This window comes from Microcaecilia unicolor, chromosome 1, assembly GCF_901765095.1.
Source record: "Microcaecilia unicolor chromosome 1, aMicUni1.1, whole genome shotgun sequence".
In the NCBI taxonomy this organism is placed as follows: Eukaryota; Metazoa; Chordata; class Amphibia; order Gymnophiona; family Siphonopidae; genus Microcaecilia; species Microcaecilia unicolor.
This window is the reverse complement of record NC_044031.1, coordinates 38,411,067-38,425,986: the sequence shown is the minus strand read 5'-3', so window position 1 is coordinate 38,425,986 and position 14,920 is coordinate 38,411,067. Positions and strand designations below refer to the sequence as shown.

At 46.5% G+C, this 14,920-nt stretch overlaps 1 protein-coding gene across 1 annotated transcript in view; it reads left to right on the top strand.

The window, feature by feature from the left end:
* The window catches only part of LOC115465473, a 253,686-nt gene extending 239,076 nt beyond the window's left edge, over positions 1-14,610 (top strand). Inside the window, exons 30-31 of the mRNA XM_030196004.1 lie at positions 4,228-4,329; positions 8,846-14,610. Coding sequence (XP_030051864.1) covers positions 4,228-4,329; positions 8,846-9,933 — 1,190 coding nt within the window. The 3' untranslated portion in view covers positions 9,934-14,610. The remainder of the gene's footprint in view (positions 1-4,227; positions 4,330-8,845) is intronic.
* Positions 14,611-14,920: the final 310 nt, after the last annotated feature.

Here is a 14,920-nt window from a genome sequence, read left to right as displayed (position 1 = left end):
ACATTGTATCAGTGGCGTAGCTAGGTGGGGCCACAGGGGCCTGGGCCCCCCCCAAATTTCATCTGGGCCCCTGGTTTTGCATGCTCAATTTCACTGAAAGGAGTTTGCAGGAGGAAGAGAGAGCAGGGCAGGGAATGCAGTGGCACCGGAGACCGGCGCTGGACAAGGCTTCAGGTGACAGGGGTTGGGGACCCCCGCCAGCCAAGGTATTTGCTGCTGTGGGGTGCGGCGGGGGGAGCGGTGAGGCGGCAGGGCGGCAGACTAAAATGTGCCCCCCACCACCACCTTGGGCCAGAGCCGCTGAGAGACTGGGCCAGGCCCGGGACAAGGCCGCCCCCGGGCCCCCCCCCCCCCCCACCTGAGGTCGCTGGGGCCCCACCTCCACCCACCACCGGGCCCTCTCTCCACCCCCGGGCCCTCTGTACTGACCTTAAGCGCCTCACCTTCAAAAGCGCAGCAAGCAGCAGCAGACCACTCCTTCCTTCCGTGTCCCGCCCTTGCGGAAGTTACATCAGGCGAGGGCGGGACACGGAAGGAAGGAGTGGTCTGCCGCTGCTTGCTATGCTTTTGAAGGTGAGGCGCTTAAGTTCAATGCCAGGGAGCAACGGAGGGCGGGCGGGCTGGACTGTGGCGGCGGCGCCGGGCCCCTCCCCGGAGGCCCGGGCCCGGGGAATTTTGTCCCCCCTGTCCCCCCCTCTTGGCGGCCCTGCCTCGGGCTCTGGCCCCCTCCCATCACAAGGTCTGGCTATTCCCCTGCATTGTATGAAGACAGGGAACCTGAACAAGAAGAATATTCATGGAATGGTAGATGCAAGGCGGATCAAGCAGCAAAAGGCTAAGAGAAGACCAAAGAAAACACATAAGTATGTTGGGGTTTACTGACTGGGGAGGGTAGTGATTTATTTATTTGTTTATCACAATTTCTATTCCGCTCGATCCTACTTTCTCAGCAAATTATAAAATCACATACACATTATTAAAAAAGCAACATCGGTTAGGCAGTCCTAGGTGATTTAAACGGGCAGGAGCCCGAAAAAAGGAGAGAGATTGCATCTTCTTGTTCTTAAAAGAGCCTTAATATGTACCCTGTTACCAGGAGTTAGGAAAGGTCTGTAGAATGGATAAGGCAAGGTGTTAGGGCAGCCTGCGTGGTCAGAGGTTTAAGCTTCACTCAGGATACAGAGCTTCCTCTTCACCTGTAGCAACTTCTAAAGCAACCGCGTGGATATCCCTCTAACTTTTCAGTTTATTACAGGACTGATTTTGAAGCTGCCGCCAGAAGTATCATTTGGAAGAAGAGTGTTATAAGGGCTTGTCTATTTATTTATTTTTATTTTATTTGTGTTACATTTGTACCCCGCGCTTTTCCCCACTCATGGCAGGCTCAGTGCGGCAGGCAACGGAGGGTTAAGTGACTTGCCCAGAGTCACAAGGAGCTGCCTGTGCCGGGAATCGAACTCAGTTCCTCAGTTCCCCAGGACCAAAGTCCACCACCCTAACCACTAGGCCACTCCTCCATTACCACTAGGCCACTCCTCCACTGTTGCTACTATTTGAGATTCTACATGGAATGTTGCTATTCCAACATTCCATGTAGAAGTTGGCCCTTGCAGATCACCAATGTGGCCGCGCAGGCTTCTGCTTCTGTGAGTCTGACGTCCTGCACGTACGTGCAGGACGTCAGACTCACAGAAACAGAAGCCTGCGCAGCCTTCTACATGGAATGTTGCTAGTGGAATAGCAACATTCCATGTAGAATCTCCAATAGTAGCAACATTCCATGTAGAATCTCCAATAGTATCTATTTGATTACATTTGTACTCCGCGCTTTCCCACTCATGGCAGGCTCAATGCGGCAGGCAATGGAGGGTTAAGTGACTTGCCCAGAGTCACAAGGAGCTGCCTGTGCCGGGAATCGAACTCAGTTCCTCAGTTCCCCCGGACCAAAGTCCACCACCCTAACCACCCTTACCACTAGGCCACTCCTCCACTCTATAACCAGGCTCCTGAGGTTAGGCAGCCCTTTGCATGCGAGTATTTGCACATAAGCACCCTAAGCACTATCCTGGAGGGGCGTGTCCTGTAGGTTATGCGTTTTGGTGTGCTGAGGTATGCCAGCTCTGTGACTGGTTGTAACTGTGGGCGTGTACGTTTTAGGCACTCTGATGCCAGCTTACACTAGTATTCTACAGTGTGTTTAAAAAAAAACAAAAAACGATACAAAGCTTGTTTTCTGCATAACCTCGCCTAAACAATGTCACTTTACTACCTGGTTCTTCAACTGTCATTCTTTCTTCAGTGCAATCCTGACTAGCGATCGGTTGAGCCCGTTTCTCGCGATTTTCCAAATATATTTTACACTTACTCTCTTCCACCTCTCTTCTGGAAACTCTTGCACCAGTCTATGGGGCTCATTTGCAAAGCACTTAGTCTTACAAAGTTCCATAGGTTACTGTGTAACTTTATAAGTCTTAAGTGCTTTGAAAATACACCTCAATGAGAACCATAACCTTTCTCCAGATACAAATTTTTAATAAGGATCAGATCAGTGGATCAGTGATGTTCCTTGGACAGCTGGCACCCGGGGCAGGTTGCTGCTGTGCAACCCTTCCCCCCCCCCCCCCCCTATGGAGCATTGTTCTTACCTCCTGGGGTGCTGGGAGCAGCCACGTGGCTGTTGGCTCCGCCGGTTCCCTGCTCCCTCTGCCCCGGAACAAGAGGTAACATCAGAGGGAGCAGGGAACCCTAGGAACCGACAGCCGCACAGCTGCTCCCTCCACCCTCCCACCCCACCCCCGTAGCATGCACCCGGGGCAGACCGCCCCACCCTTGGTATGCCGCTGGATCAGATCCTCCTGACTGAAAACGATGGCAACTGTTTATGTTTAAAGCAAAATGGTGTCTGATTGCTAGATGATGGTGACGTTATTGAGGTGAGGTGGCCAGTTTGGTTGTAGGCTTCTTGCAAATGTATTCAGGATGATATATCCCACATAGCCAGGATGCAATTATATCGTAGGTGTTCTCTGCACTGCATCATTGCACCTAAAGGAAGATGCCCAGGTATAGAATTGCTGCCTATGTGCAGTAGTTAATATTTTCTCTCCGAGTGGAGGAGTGGCCTAGTGGTTAGGGTGGTGGACTTTGGTCTTGGGGAACTGAGGAACTGAGTTCGATTCCCACTTCAGGCACAGGCAGCTCCGTGTGACTCTGGGCAAGTCACTTAACCCTCCATTGCCCCATGTAAGCAGCATTGAGCCTGCCATGAGTGGGAAAGCGCGGGGTACAAATGTAACAAAAAAATAAAAAATATATATAAATAATTTTTTTCTAAGTTACTGTATCATAGATGAAATCTCCAAAAAAAAGGACATTTCCAACCTATTAATTACATTTCTTGGAGTTATAGGTACTTAATTTGTACTGCTGTACCAAAGTCTGTTATAATCGGATGTCAAAATGATTGTGCAAGTTTAAAACTTGGAAACAGACTTAAATAAAAACTGAATAGCTAGTATAAGTTCTTGTATTTGGTTTTGGTGGTGATGGTAAAAGTTGTAAGCTGCCTTGTGCATCATTTGGAAAGGTAGGGTAAAGAGTCCCACATTTTTTACATTTAAATTAAAAGGCATAAAAGTAATTTTGTTTCCAGCTTGGGAAGAAATTAGATCTAAGGAAGAGGAATCTTGGCTCCTGGCAGTTCTTTATTGGAGGTGGGAGAGGGGTCCTCCGGAAGTTTGTTTTGTAATACTAATCATTTATGTCATTTGTATAGCTGTACTGGAGATATGCAGCTCTATACAGTAGTAATAAGCGTTGAGGTAAAATATGATCCTGTCTGAAAGAGCTTAAAATGTAAGTACTTACCTGAGACACTGGGAGATAGGGACTGGGCCAAGGTCACAAGGAGTGTCAGTGACAGAATCGGGATTTGAACTCTCCCTTTTCTGATCCTCAGCCCTTGCACTAATCAGTAGGTCACTTTCTCCATTCTGTCGCCACCTGCTGGAGGGGAGGATAAAACCCAGAGGCTTGTCTCTGAGGGAGGTTCAAGCTAATTAACAGGTAAAAGATTTCCCTCTGTTTTCTGTCCTCGTCCCTCTTTCTCTTGCTGTATTTATGTCTGCATCTCACACAAGTGGAAGTGGGGAATCTGTTTTATTTTTAAATAATGCTGCTACTGGAGGATCAGACGAAACTGCTGCTGTTCTCTTTTTCCGCAAACAGATATCCAGCCCGACGTCATAATAAAGATGGAGCCGGAGGAAGAGCCAGGGGAGTGGGGACAGGACCCGACAAGCAGGGAGCCTCCACCCAGCTGCTTCATAGGTGAGTGATGAAGTTCAAGGGGTCTGGTTGCACAACATGACGAAAACCCTTTGGGGCAGTGGCGTTTCTAGGAGGGGGGGCGGTGGGTGCGGTCCGCCCCGGGTGCATGCCGCTGGGGGGGGGTGCCACGCGCCTGTCGGCTCCGCTCGTTCCATGCTCCCTCTGCCCCGGAACAGGTTACTTCCTGTTTCGGGGCAGAGGGAGCATGGAATGAGCCGACAGGTGCGCGGCACCCCTCCCCCCCCAGCAGGTAAAAATGCACTTGAGGGGGGGGGTGTCGTTTAGCCGGGGAGGGGGGGCACTGCACCCGGGGGGGGGGTGCATCGGTGATCCGCCCCGGGTGTCATCCGCCCTAGGAACGCCACTGCTTTGGGGGCAATTTTATAACTGAGCACCACAGATTAGGTGCCTCGATGCTGAGGGCTAATTTCTTTTTTTTTTTGTTTTTACAACGTCATCATCCAAGTAACACAATTTACATAACCATTACTGACCAAACAGCAAAATGATAATTTCCAGGACCCCTAAGACAACTGACCTCACCCACCCTCAAAAAAAAAAGAAAAAATGGCCAAGGGCTAATTCTCTAATGGCATCTGGGTACCAAAATTCCGTTATGGAATACTAGAGTGAGTCGATATCAATGTATCTACCTTTAGGCATGTCCACTTATGCCAAATCAGTGGCAGCCCAGGGCCGGCTTAACCATTGGCCCAGAGGTTGGGCCAGGGCGCCAGCGACTAAGGGCGCCAAAGTACCCAACCTCTGACCTCACTTGGCCTACAGGTTAAGCCTTCCCCCCCCCTCCACTCAGTCCATTTTCTCCCCTTCTCTCTTCCCCCTCCTTGTGTATCTGGCATTGTTCCCTCTCCTCTCTCACTCATCTTGTAAAATTTATGTTGGTTGCCGGCAGGAGCCTTTGGCCAGCCTACAAGAGGGAGAGATGTCGAACCCCACTGGGTGGAGGGGGGGGGGGAGGAGGGGGTGCTGGAAGCTATTCTATGGGGGTGGAGGCCACCACCAAAGCAAGTTGGCTCAGGGCAGCACTATTCCCTGAGGTAGGCATATGTAGGCATTCCTAAATGCAGCCCTTTAGCATATAACTTACAAGTATTCTGTAAGTTATGCATATAAAAGTTTAAACCCACTCATGTCCCTCCCTTGTGATCCCCCTTGCATTTATGTGCTAAGCGAATTACATGCTTACATTTGTGCATGCAGTCGGCACATTTAATTTAGGCGCCAGGTTATGGAATGAGGGCGTTTGTATGTGTCAAGTTCACTGCTCCAGGGCCACCGAGAGACGCCTAAGCCGCTGCAGTCCCCAGTCTCACCTGCCTGCCTCCACGGCTCCAGGCCCCCGGCATTCAAAGCGGCAGTCGCAGATCGCCTCTCTTCTGGCCTTCCCTCCCTGTGTCCCGCCCTCGTCTGACGTAACTTCCAGTTTCCGCGAGGGCGGGACACAGGGAGGGAAGGCCCGAAGGGAGGCGATCTGTGACTGCCGCTTCGAATGCAGGGGGCCTGAAGCCGAGGAGGCAGGCAGGTGAGACCGGGGACTGCAGCGCTGGCGGCCCGACCCCGGCACCGGGCCCCCCTTGGAGGCCCGGGCAATTTTGTCCCCCCTTGCCCCCCCTCCCTCTCAGCAGCCTGCACTGCTCTCTTGCTACGGCAAACAGGATTTTACAAGGAAGAGGATGTGGCCCAGTGGTTGGAGAAAAAGGCTGAGAACTGGGGAAGCCAGGGTTTCAAACCTGCTTCTGCCACTGATACTGCTTGTGATCTTGGACCAGCCATTATCTCCCATTGTCTCAGGTACCCACTTAGATTGTAAGCTCTTTGGGGCAGGGACATATTGTGCCTGAGGATATACCACTGCCGTACAGTACTGTGTAAGTATAGCAGCATATAAAAAGTACCTGCATATAATAAACGTTAACCACTTTGATTGTACCACAGAAAGGCAGTTTAGTGCTATCTAAAAATATATACATTATTAAATAAAGATCATCAGACAAATAGTGCAATGCAAAGGTATCGCCTACAATTTTGATACGTCGGCAATGAGCTTTGCAGAGCTGTTCCAAAGATGGGAGAACAGCTCTTGGGGGTTGATCACAAATATATGAAGTTTATTTGATGCTGGGCATTGGTACTGCTACCAATTGCTCTGTTTAGCTGCTAGGAGATGTGTGTGTTAGAGGGACTAATACGTCCTTGACATGAGCAATAGGAAAGTCCTAGCACAGTTGCATAATATCAAACAAGCAATCAAAAAACCCCTCCAAAATGTATTGACAGTTTGACAGGTACTGAGAGGCAATATAGAACGTCACTGAATCTGACAAAAGAGAAAGGTGAGCATTCCAGCTTAAAGTGAACAAACTCATGTTTTAGTTGCTTCACAGTCACGCGAGCTTCATTTTGGCCTGGGGATGGTTTTGTGAGGCTGAAGCTTCGCTGGGCTTAAAATATAATGATTATGGTGATCTTCATTCTTAAACTGGAGGCGCCCAGGTTACCACATGGCCACTGCAAGGGTATTAGGCCTTGAGGCACACCTACCTAGTCCCATCAAGTTGTCAGTATATCCACAATGAATGTACATGAGATAGATTTGCATGCAATACCTCCTTGGTATGTAAATGTCTCATGCATATTCATTATGGATATCCTGAAAACCTGACGGGACTAGATGTGCCTCAAGGACTGGGTTGAGGAGCACTGTCCTGGGTGAACTTCTCAAGTTTTGGACTCCTATGACCCAGTGGCGTAGCCACAGGTGGACCTGGGTGGGCTGGGGCCCATCCATTTAGGGCTCAGGCCCACCCAACAGCAGCACATATTTAGTGCTAGCTAGTGGGGATCCCAGGCTTCGCCAGCTGAAGACCTCCCCCTGATGGTGCTGAAAACACTGCTTTCCACTTCAGCAGTCTAAGCTTCCTAAGCTGCTGATACTGGCCTCATCACATTGGGGGGGGGGGGGGGGGGGGGGGAGAGGAGAATACTTGGTGCCCACCCACTTCTTGACTAGGCCCACCCAAAATTTGCTGTCTGGCTACACCCCTGCTATGACCCCACCCTCCTGAGAGCTAAAGACACCCATATATTCTAATGGGTGTCTCTAGTGTTCAGCACACTCTAAAAACGCTAGCGCACCTTAGTAAACAGGGCCCTTCATGTTGTTAAATTCGAAAAGGCCACATTTATGAAAAATGAATGCTTTCAAATGCTTTCGAAAGCTCAGGTAATCACTCCTAGCCCTAAGTGATAAAGGTAACCCGTTCCATATTGATACCATCTGGCATTGTAAAGATGCGGAGCGATGTGTACTCGACTTCAATTTTGTTGCTTCTGGAAAACCCAATAATAGTTGGTCCCTAGTTTTATATCTCGAAATAGTACTATAAAGTAACGTTTAACAAACACATCATATAAGCAGGAGCCTCTCCAGTCAAAAACCATGACATACAATTTAAAATCAGTCCATGCTTTGATCGGCAACCGCTGCAACCTAGAATAATATCTTTGAACTGAATCAAATCTGGTTAGACCATAGATCAACCTGACTGTATTATTTTGAGCGGTCTGTAGTCGATTTAACAAGATCTTAGAGCAGCCTATCAAAGCAAGGTCGCAATAATCAAATCGAGGCAGCAAAAATGACCAAACAAGTATGCTAAAGGAATCTACAGTAATATACTTTTATATAGACCTTAGGGATACTTTTACTAAAACACGTAGGCACCTACGCGCGTATAACGCATTAAATTAGAACTACTGCCCGGCTACCGCGTGCCCCAGGCGGTAATTCTAATTTTGACGCGCGTCTGGCAGAAAATAATTTCTATTTTCTACCTCGTGGCGCTAACCGGGTGGTAATCGGCAGTGTACGCACACTGACAATTACCTCCCGGTTAACGCGTGAGACCTTACCGCTAAGTCAGTGGGTGGCGGTAAGGTCTCGGGCCCAAAATGAGCGTGCGCTGATTTTTATTTTGCCGCACGTCCATTTTCTCGAAAATAAAAGCGGCCTTTTTTGCCGGCGTGCTGAAAAATGGACCTGCACGCGTCCAATACACATGCCTACACCAGCGCAGGCCATTTTTCGGCATGCTTTAGTGAAAGGGCCCCTTAATTTCCTAAGGATATAATAATCAGACTTCACCATATTTATCTGAAGCTGCATTGTAGGCAAGGTGACCAGTTCAACCCGTAAAATTCTGGCTTGTAGGTCTAGTATGAAGATATTATGCTCAATAGTAAAACGAGGAAACCATCAAGAAATGGTTCTGACGCAGTAGCTCTGTCCATTAGCCAGAGAGTGGGCCTCACAGCATCTCCATCCTCATAAAAAATGCCTGTAGTCCTTACTCCTCACCACTAGAGAGAGCTAATTACATATAATTTGATGAATTTCAGTGTCGCATTTAGCATCTGCTGTATTCATGGGTGATGGAGAAACAAAATTGCAGTAAGGAAAATTAAATGTATTAAACTGTACTTTGTCTTTATTTAGGAGAAGATGGGACTGTGAGTGGAGAGAGGTCCAATGCAGGACTTGATCCGCAGAAAATACTGTCTGAAGAGCATTTGGCCATGCCACACGGAATCCACACCACAGAAGGACCATTTAAATGGCTCGGTTATGGTAATGGCTTTGTACAGGAGCCATGTCGTTTAAGGCAGCAGAAGCAGGTTCAGCCAGGAGAGACGCAGTACGTCTGTACTGAGTGTGGGAAAATCTTCAGCAACAAGCACTATCTACTTGCGCATCAGAGGACCCACACGGGGGAGAGACCCTATGAGTGTCCTGAATGTGGGAAGACCTTCACGCACAGGTCCTCTTTGGCCTACCACAAGCGAACACACACCGGCGAGAAACCTTACCACTGTGTACTGTGTGAAAAAAGCTTCGGATCCCACACGTCTTTCATCGTACACCAAAGGATGCACACGGGTGAGAGGCCATATCAGTGCCATGAGTGTGAGAAGAACTTCAGAAAGTTGGGGAACCTAAAAGTTCATCTTAGAATCCACACGGGGGAAAGACCATACCCCTGTACAGAGTGTGAGAAGAGCTTCAAGCAGAAGCCTGACCTCATTCAGCACATGAGAACCCACACTGGAGAGAGACCCTACAAGTGTGCTGTATGTGACAAAAACTTCATGCATCGCTCGGCGCTCATTCAGCACAAGAATACCCACAGGGAAAGGTCTTACCTGTGTACCATCTGCGGGGAGACCTTGAATGAGCTGAATGCCTTCTATGCCCACCAAAGAACTCACACAGGGGAGAGGCCGCACCAGTGTACGGACTGCGGAAAGAGCTTCACAAAAAAGTCCGACTTCATCAAGCATCGCCGAACGCACACGGGGGAAAGGCCGTTCCAGTGTGAGGAGTGCCAGAAAAGCTTCAGCCGCAAGGACAGCCTGATAAGTCACCGGAAGATCCACACCGGTGAGAAGAAGAAAGCTCACAAGTGCAACGAGTGCGAGAAAAGCTTCAGCACCAATTCGCTTCTTCTGCAGCACCTGGGGACTCACGCAGAAGAGAAGCCCACCGAGCCATCACTAAAGCAGGAGATAGACTCTGTACTCTTGTAGTGCCCGGAGAAGCCCACTCATAGATGGGCTCTGTTTTCTTGTAGCAGCTGGCAGTTTGCATGGATTCATACAGTTGACGCTGGGGCAGCAACCAGGCTGTCATTGAGGAGAGGCCATTGCAGCCAGCATCGGGGCAGGATCCGAGCTCTCTCTTCATGTAGCCTGGTTTATTACTGACGGCAAGACTGAAGAACAGTGTTACATACTACATGTAGGAACAGCTTTGCAGTGACTCAGATATTACTCACCAGACTTATTCTGGCATATCCAAAAGACTTTTCACAGATGAGTGAATCCGTGCTAGAGTAACCTTCATCCACTGGAAACCCTATAAATGCTACAATATCCTGTTACCAGAGGAACACTGGGACCAGGATCCAGCCAAATGTAGAGAATGAAGATGATGTGATCACATTGAACGTTACCAGAAAACTTGGTAAAGGAAAAATCATACAAGGACTGGTTTTGCTCCAACAAGTGTCTGTACCAAGCAGCAGTTCTGTAGTACGTACGGAGAGACAGACGCACATTAAGTATCAGGAGATGCAGAGACCAGAAAAATGTATTAGGAAATGACAGTGATCACTTTACATAACTTTGGACTGGTAAAAAAAAACTTAACCTTGAAGTGTTGCCTGTATATATGACGCCCTATGAACCCCAGAAGGAAATTGTCTTTGGCACAATGCAAGTACTAAGAAGAGCATTAGTATTAAATCAGAGATACTGAGATTGTACTTAATGTACCTGAATTGGACAAACACTAACTCCAGGGAAGGAAACACAACTGGGGACAAATAAATATGAAAGCAAAGTGGTGAAATGGACTCATTCTAGGTGTAGTGCACAGACGAACAACTTATTCTGCCACATCTGCTTTTGCCTTGCTGGTACTGGCTGAGGCTCTTTCCAGAGGTGGAGACACTAAAGGAAATATCCAGAGATGCCGTCCTGAGGTGATGGAATCACTATAGTCATCTAATACCAACAGAACTCAACTCAAGGGGAAGAGACTAGATGGGACACTCCTGGTAAATCTGAGAATGCGAGTGCTACTGAAAATGGGTCTTTATGGGATCCAGTCAACAAGTGGTACAAAACCAGTAGGGACATGGCTTTTGACATATTTATGTGCGGGGGTTCTTTTTTTGTTTAGGTGAAATGAAGAGTTTGATGGCACTGGAATTTCCTCCTAGTTTAAGAAAGAGCTCCAATCATGATCGGTTAGCGTACCATACAGTGGTGGCCCTACCATTAGGCCATCTGAGGTGGGGGGGGGGCCTCAGGCGGCACTCTTTTGGAGCAGCATCCACCCCCCACCCGCCTGCCCACATGCTGCACTCTGCCAACAATCCCCTGCCCTTCCTTCCCCGAATTTACCTTATCTTTCCAAAAGTCAGGCCGGCAACAGTTCCTATACGCTGCCCTTAAGCTGACCCCTTCTCTCTTATGGCCCGCCTCTCTGATATACTTCCTGTTTCCGCGGAGGTGGGGTAGGTCGCAGTAGAGAGAAGGGGCTGAGGCCAGCATCAGGGCAATGTATGGGAACTGCATGCTGCTGCCCTGACTTTTGGAAAGCCAGAAAAGAAGGTAAATTCGGGGAAGGGAGGGCGATGTCAGACTGGGGGGGGGGGAGACCATCCCTTCGCCTCAGATGGCAGATTGTCTTGGGCCACCCCTGATCCTATATACACAGCAACATTTTTACGGAGAAATGTTATGTTATTTTGAGTCTTATTCCACCACTACCTGGACAGTTCAGGGTGGATTACAATTTAAACTAGATCAGACAATCTGGGAGTTATGATACTATTAAATAAATACAAAAGAGTAACTTAACATTAATATTACAGTAATTAATTAGAAGATATGAGACCAGTCTTTTGAAAAAGAAAAGATTTCAAAGTTTCCTGAATTTTACATAACGATGACATGACCTTAAAAATAAAGGTAAGCTGTTCCAACATGTAGCAAATTGATATTGTAGTGAAGATGTAAATTGTTTAACCAGTTTTAGTTTAAGAGCATCAGGGAAACGTAGCATAAACTGATTTTGCACGGCATAACAAGAAGGAACATTTCGTAATGGCAGTGCTAAGTTCGTCAGATAACAAGGAGAATTCCATAGAAAATTTTAAAACTGTAATGTTTAGCTTAAACTGTATACGGGCAAGTATTGGAGCCAATGCAATTCCAGATAATAACTTTTGACAGACTCAAATTTTGATAACCCAAAAATTAGTCTAACTGCTGTATTTTTGCATTACCTGTAAATGGTTGATTAATGTGTTAGAGCAACAGATCAAAACAAGATTTACAATAATCAAGTCGAGACAACACAAGAGATTGAACCAGCATTTGAAAAGTGACCCTAGTGAAATATTTCCTTACTGCCCTAAGCTTCTTAAGAATATAATGTTTTCTTCATAACTTTGGAGTCCTAAAATTTTAGTTTGAAAGAAACTAGTTCTCCTTAGATTTGCGATCATAAAGTTTTTCCTTAATTTCTCATCAGTACTTTCCCCTATCCAAAGAACTGAGGGGAAGAAATAAGAAAAGCTGATTTTTTTAAAATGGTAAAATCAGAAGACAGATTCCAACTCATGCATAAAGAATTAGTTGGGGCTGAGCATAGTGAAAAAAATCGCTAATGTCTTTTTTTTCAGGCAGTATTAAGAAAGCAAGCGGGGAAGGCATGCGGAGCATAGCTCATGTAATTCTTTTAATCCCCTGCTGTGTCTCTCTCTTTTTGTGTCTTTTTGTGTGTGTTTATGTTTTGTTTTGTGTTTTACACTCACATACAAAACACAGATTATATATTTGTGTTGGCTCCGTGTGTGTCTGTGACAGGGAGTGTAAAACAGGGAAAAGGCTGTTTGAAAGGAGCAATTCCCTAACTGCTATCAGTGTTCTTTCCAGAAATTTTTGCTAGCCGGATGGCATGAAGACGTAGCCAAGTGGGGGCGGCGGAGTATTACACAGTATTATAACATTTTCTGTTAAGTTAAGCTGGATGGTCAGTAAAATCAGCTGAGGGGCATGCCCTTTCAAAAGGTCTAGGGGAGAGCACTGGTTATGTTTCCACGTGTCTTAAGTTTTCTGTGCTGTAAAAGCAGAAACTGTCCCCCCATAGAAATGCATAGAAAATGTATTTCTTTGTAGTAGGTCCAGTGGAATCTTCCTGGGTGGAAGAACTCTGAAATCCAATGAGAAGAAACAGAACTGAAAAGGTATGTTTCGGCCACCAGCCTGCCTCAGGAGTCTTTTTTTTTTTTTTTTATATAAATGTTTATCATAATCTCCAGTATCGAATCTTTCTTGTGTAATGGTACAAACGATTTACTTGGCTTTTCATTGTGCGATCGGAAGACACACTGATTTCTTATGTTTTCACAAAGGTCTTTCTTAAAGACCAATCTTTTGTACCATTACACAAGAAAGATTCGATACTGGAGATTTTGATATACATTTATGTAAAATAGACTCCTGAGGCAGGCCAGTGGCCGAAACATGGTATCGTGTCGAATCTTTACTCAATACATTTTCTGAGATTTATGATTATTGTCCCAGTCTTTTGAGTTTGTGGTGGCCTTCCCACTGCCTTTTCTTTATAATAGTCCAAGCTGGACCCCGTTTTCAAACCCTGTGCCTTTCACTGGGTTCCATACTCCCACCCCCACCAAATTTGGTCTTTGAAATTTTTAAAAAGCTATGTCACCTCCAGGTAGACAGACAAGCAATCTAGACTGATTTGTCTAATTTGTTTCCCACATTTTGTAGGGTTGGAAAGAAAAAAATGAAGATTAGCCATTCTCAAAACATCTTGGTATATCTGTTAGCCTTACAAACAGACCATCTCTACCTGATTACTTAGCCCAATGTGATTAACTTTAAAAGGGGACCCCAGACCTTCTAGGAGACATTGGAGTTTGATGACAGGGTGCTATGTGCCCACATTCATTTTTACCTTTGTAGTGTAGACTCAGCTACTGAGTGCTTGCACCTCTTTGGCCTGCATTTTTTCAGTTCCTTTTTGCCATGACCTTCCCTCCATCCCTGTCCAGATCTCTTTTGTAACGCTTCACAGGGACTTTTAGATGTACGTAAAAGTTGCTACATTCTCTTAAAGTCAAAGATGGATTTCTCCAGAATGCAAAAAAATGACCAGAGCACGTCAGTTATAATAACCTAGGCTATGACAGCTGCCTTCCCACTACTGTACCACAGACCCTGTTTGATCTCCGGCTTGACCCTCCTTTCCACATTGCTAAGGGATTCTCTGTGCTTGCAACAGCCTTTTTCAATTCTGTTAACTGTTTTCATCTTCATCACCTCCATCCATCAACCAGCCTTTCTGTAAACAAACCATTCCTTGCATTAGCCCCAAGGCTAGCCACATCCAGCCTCCTGTCACAACTCCTAGTTCTGTATTAACAACACTTCCATCGGTATTTTTAAATTTATTTTTTTTTGTTGGGCTTTATTAACCTCCCTTATGAAAAGATTCATTCAAGGAGGTGTATAGCAATTTATCATAAAACTTACAATTTTGTTTCATTAACAGCACAATAGTAAAATGACTGAATGTAAGAATAAATACAGTCAACGAGGTAAACGTTGGAAACGGCGAAGTGAATCCTAGTAATAGGACTAACATGATACAGTATCAGAAATATACACAATGGAGTGGCCTAGTGGTTAGGGTGGTGGACTTTGGTCCTGGGGAACTGAGGAACTGAGTTCAATTCCCACTTCAGGCACAGGCAGCTCCTTGTGACTCTGGGCAAGTCACTTAACCCTTTATTGCCCCATGTAAGCCGCATTGAGCCTGCCATGAGTGGGAAAGCGTGGGGTACAAATGTAACAAAAAAAAAAAACAGCACCATTGAACAATCATATAACTACCATAAACGTCAGTACAAACAGTACCATAATAGACAGCGTGGAAGAACATTCAAATAACAGACATAATACGATGTCAGCACAT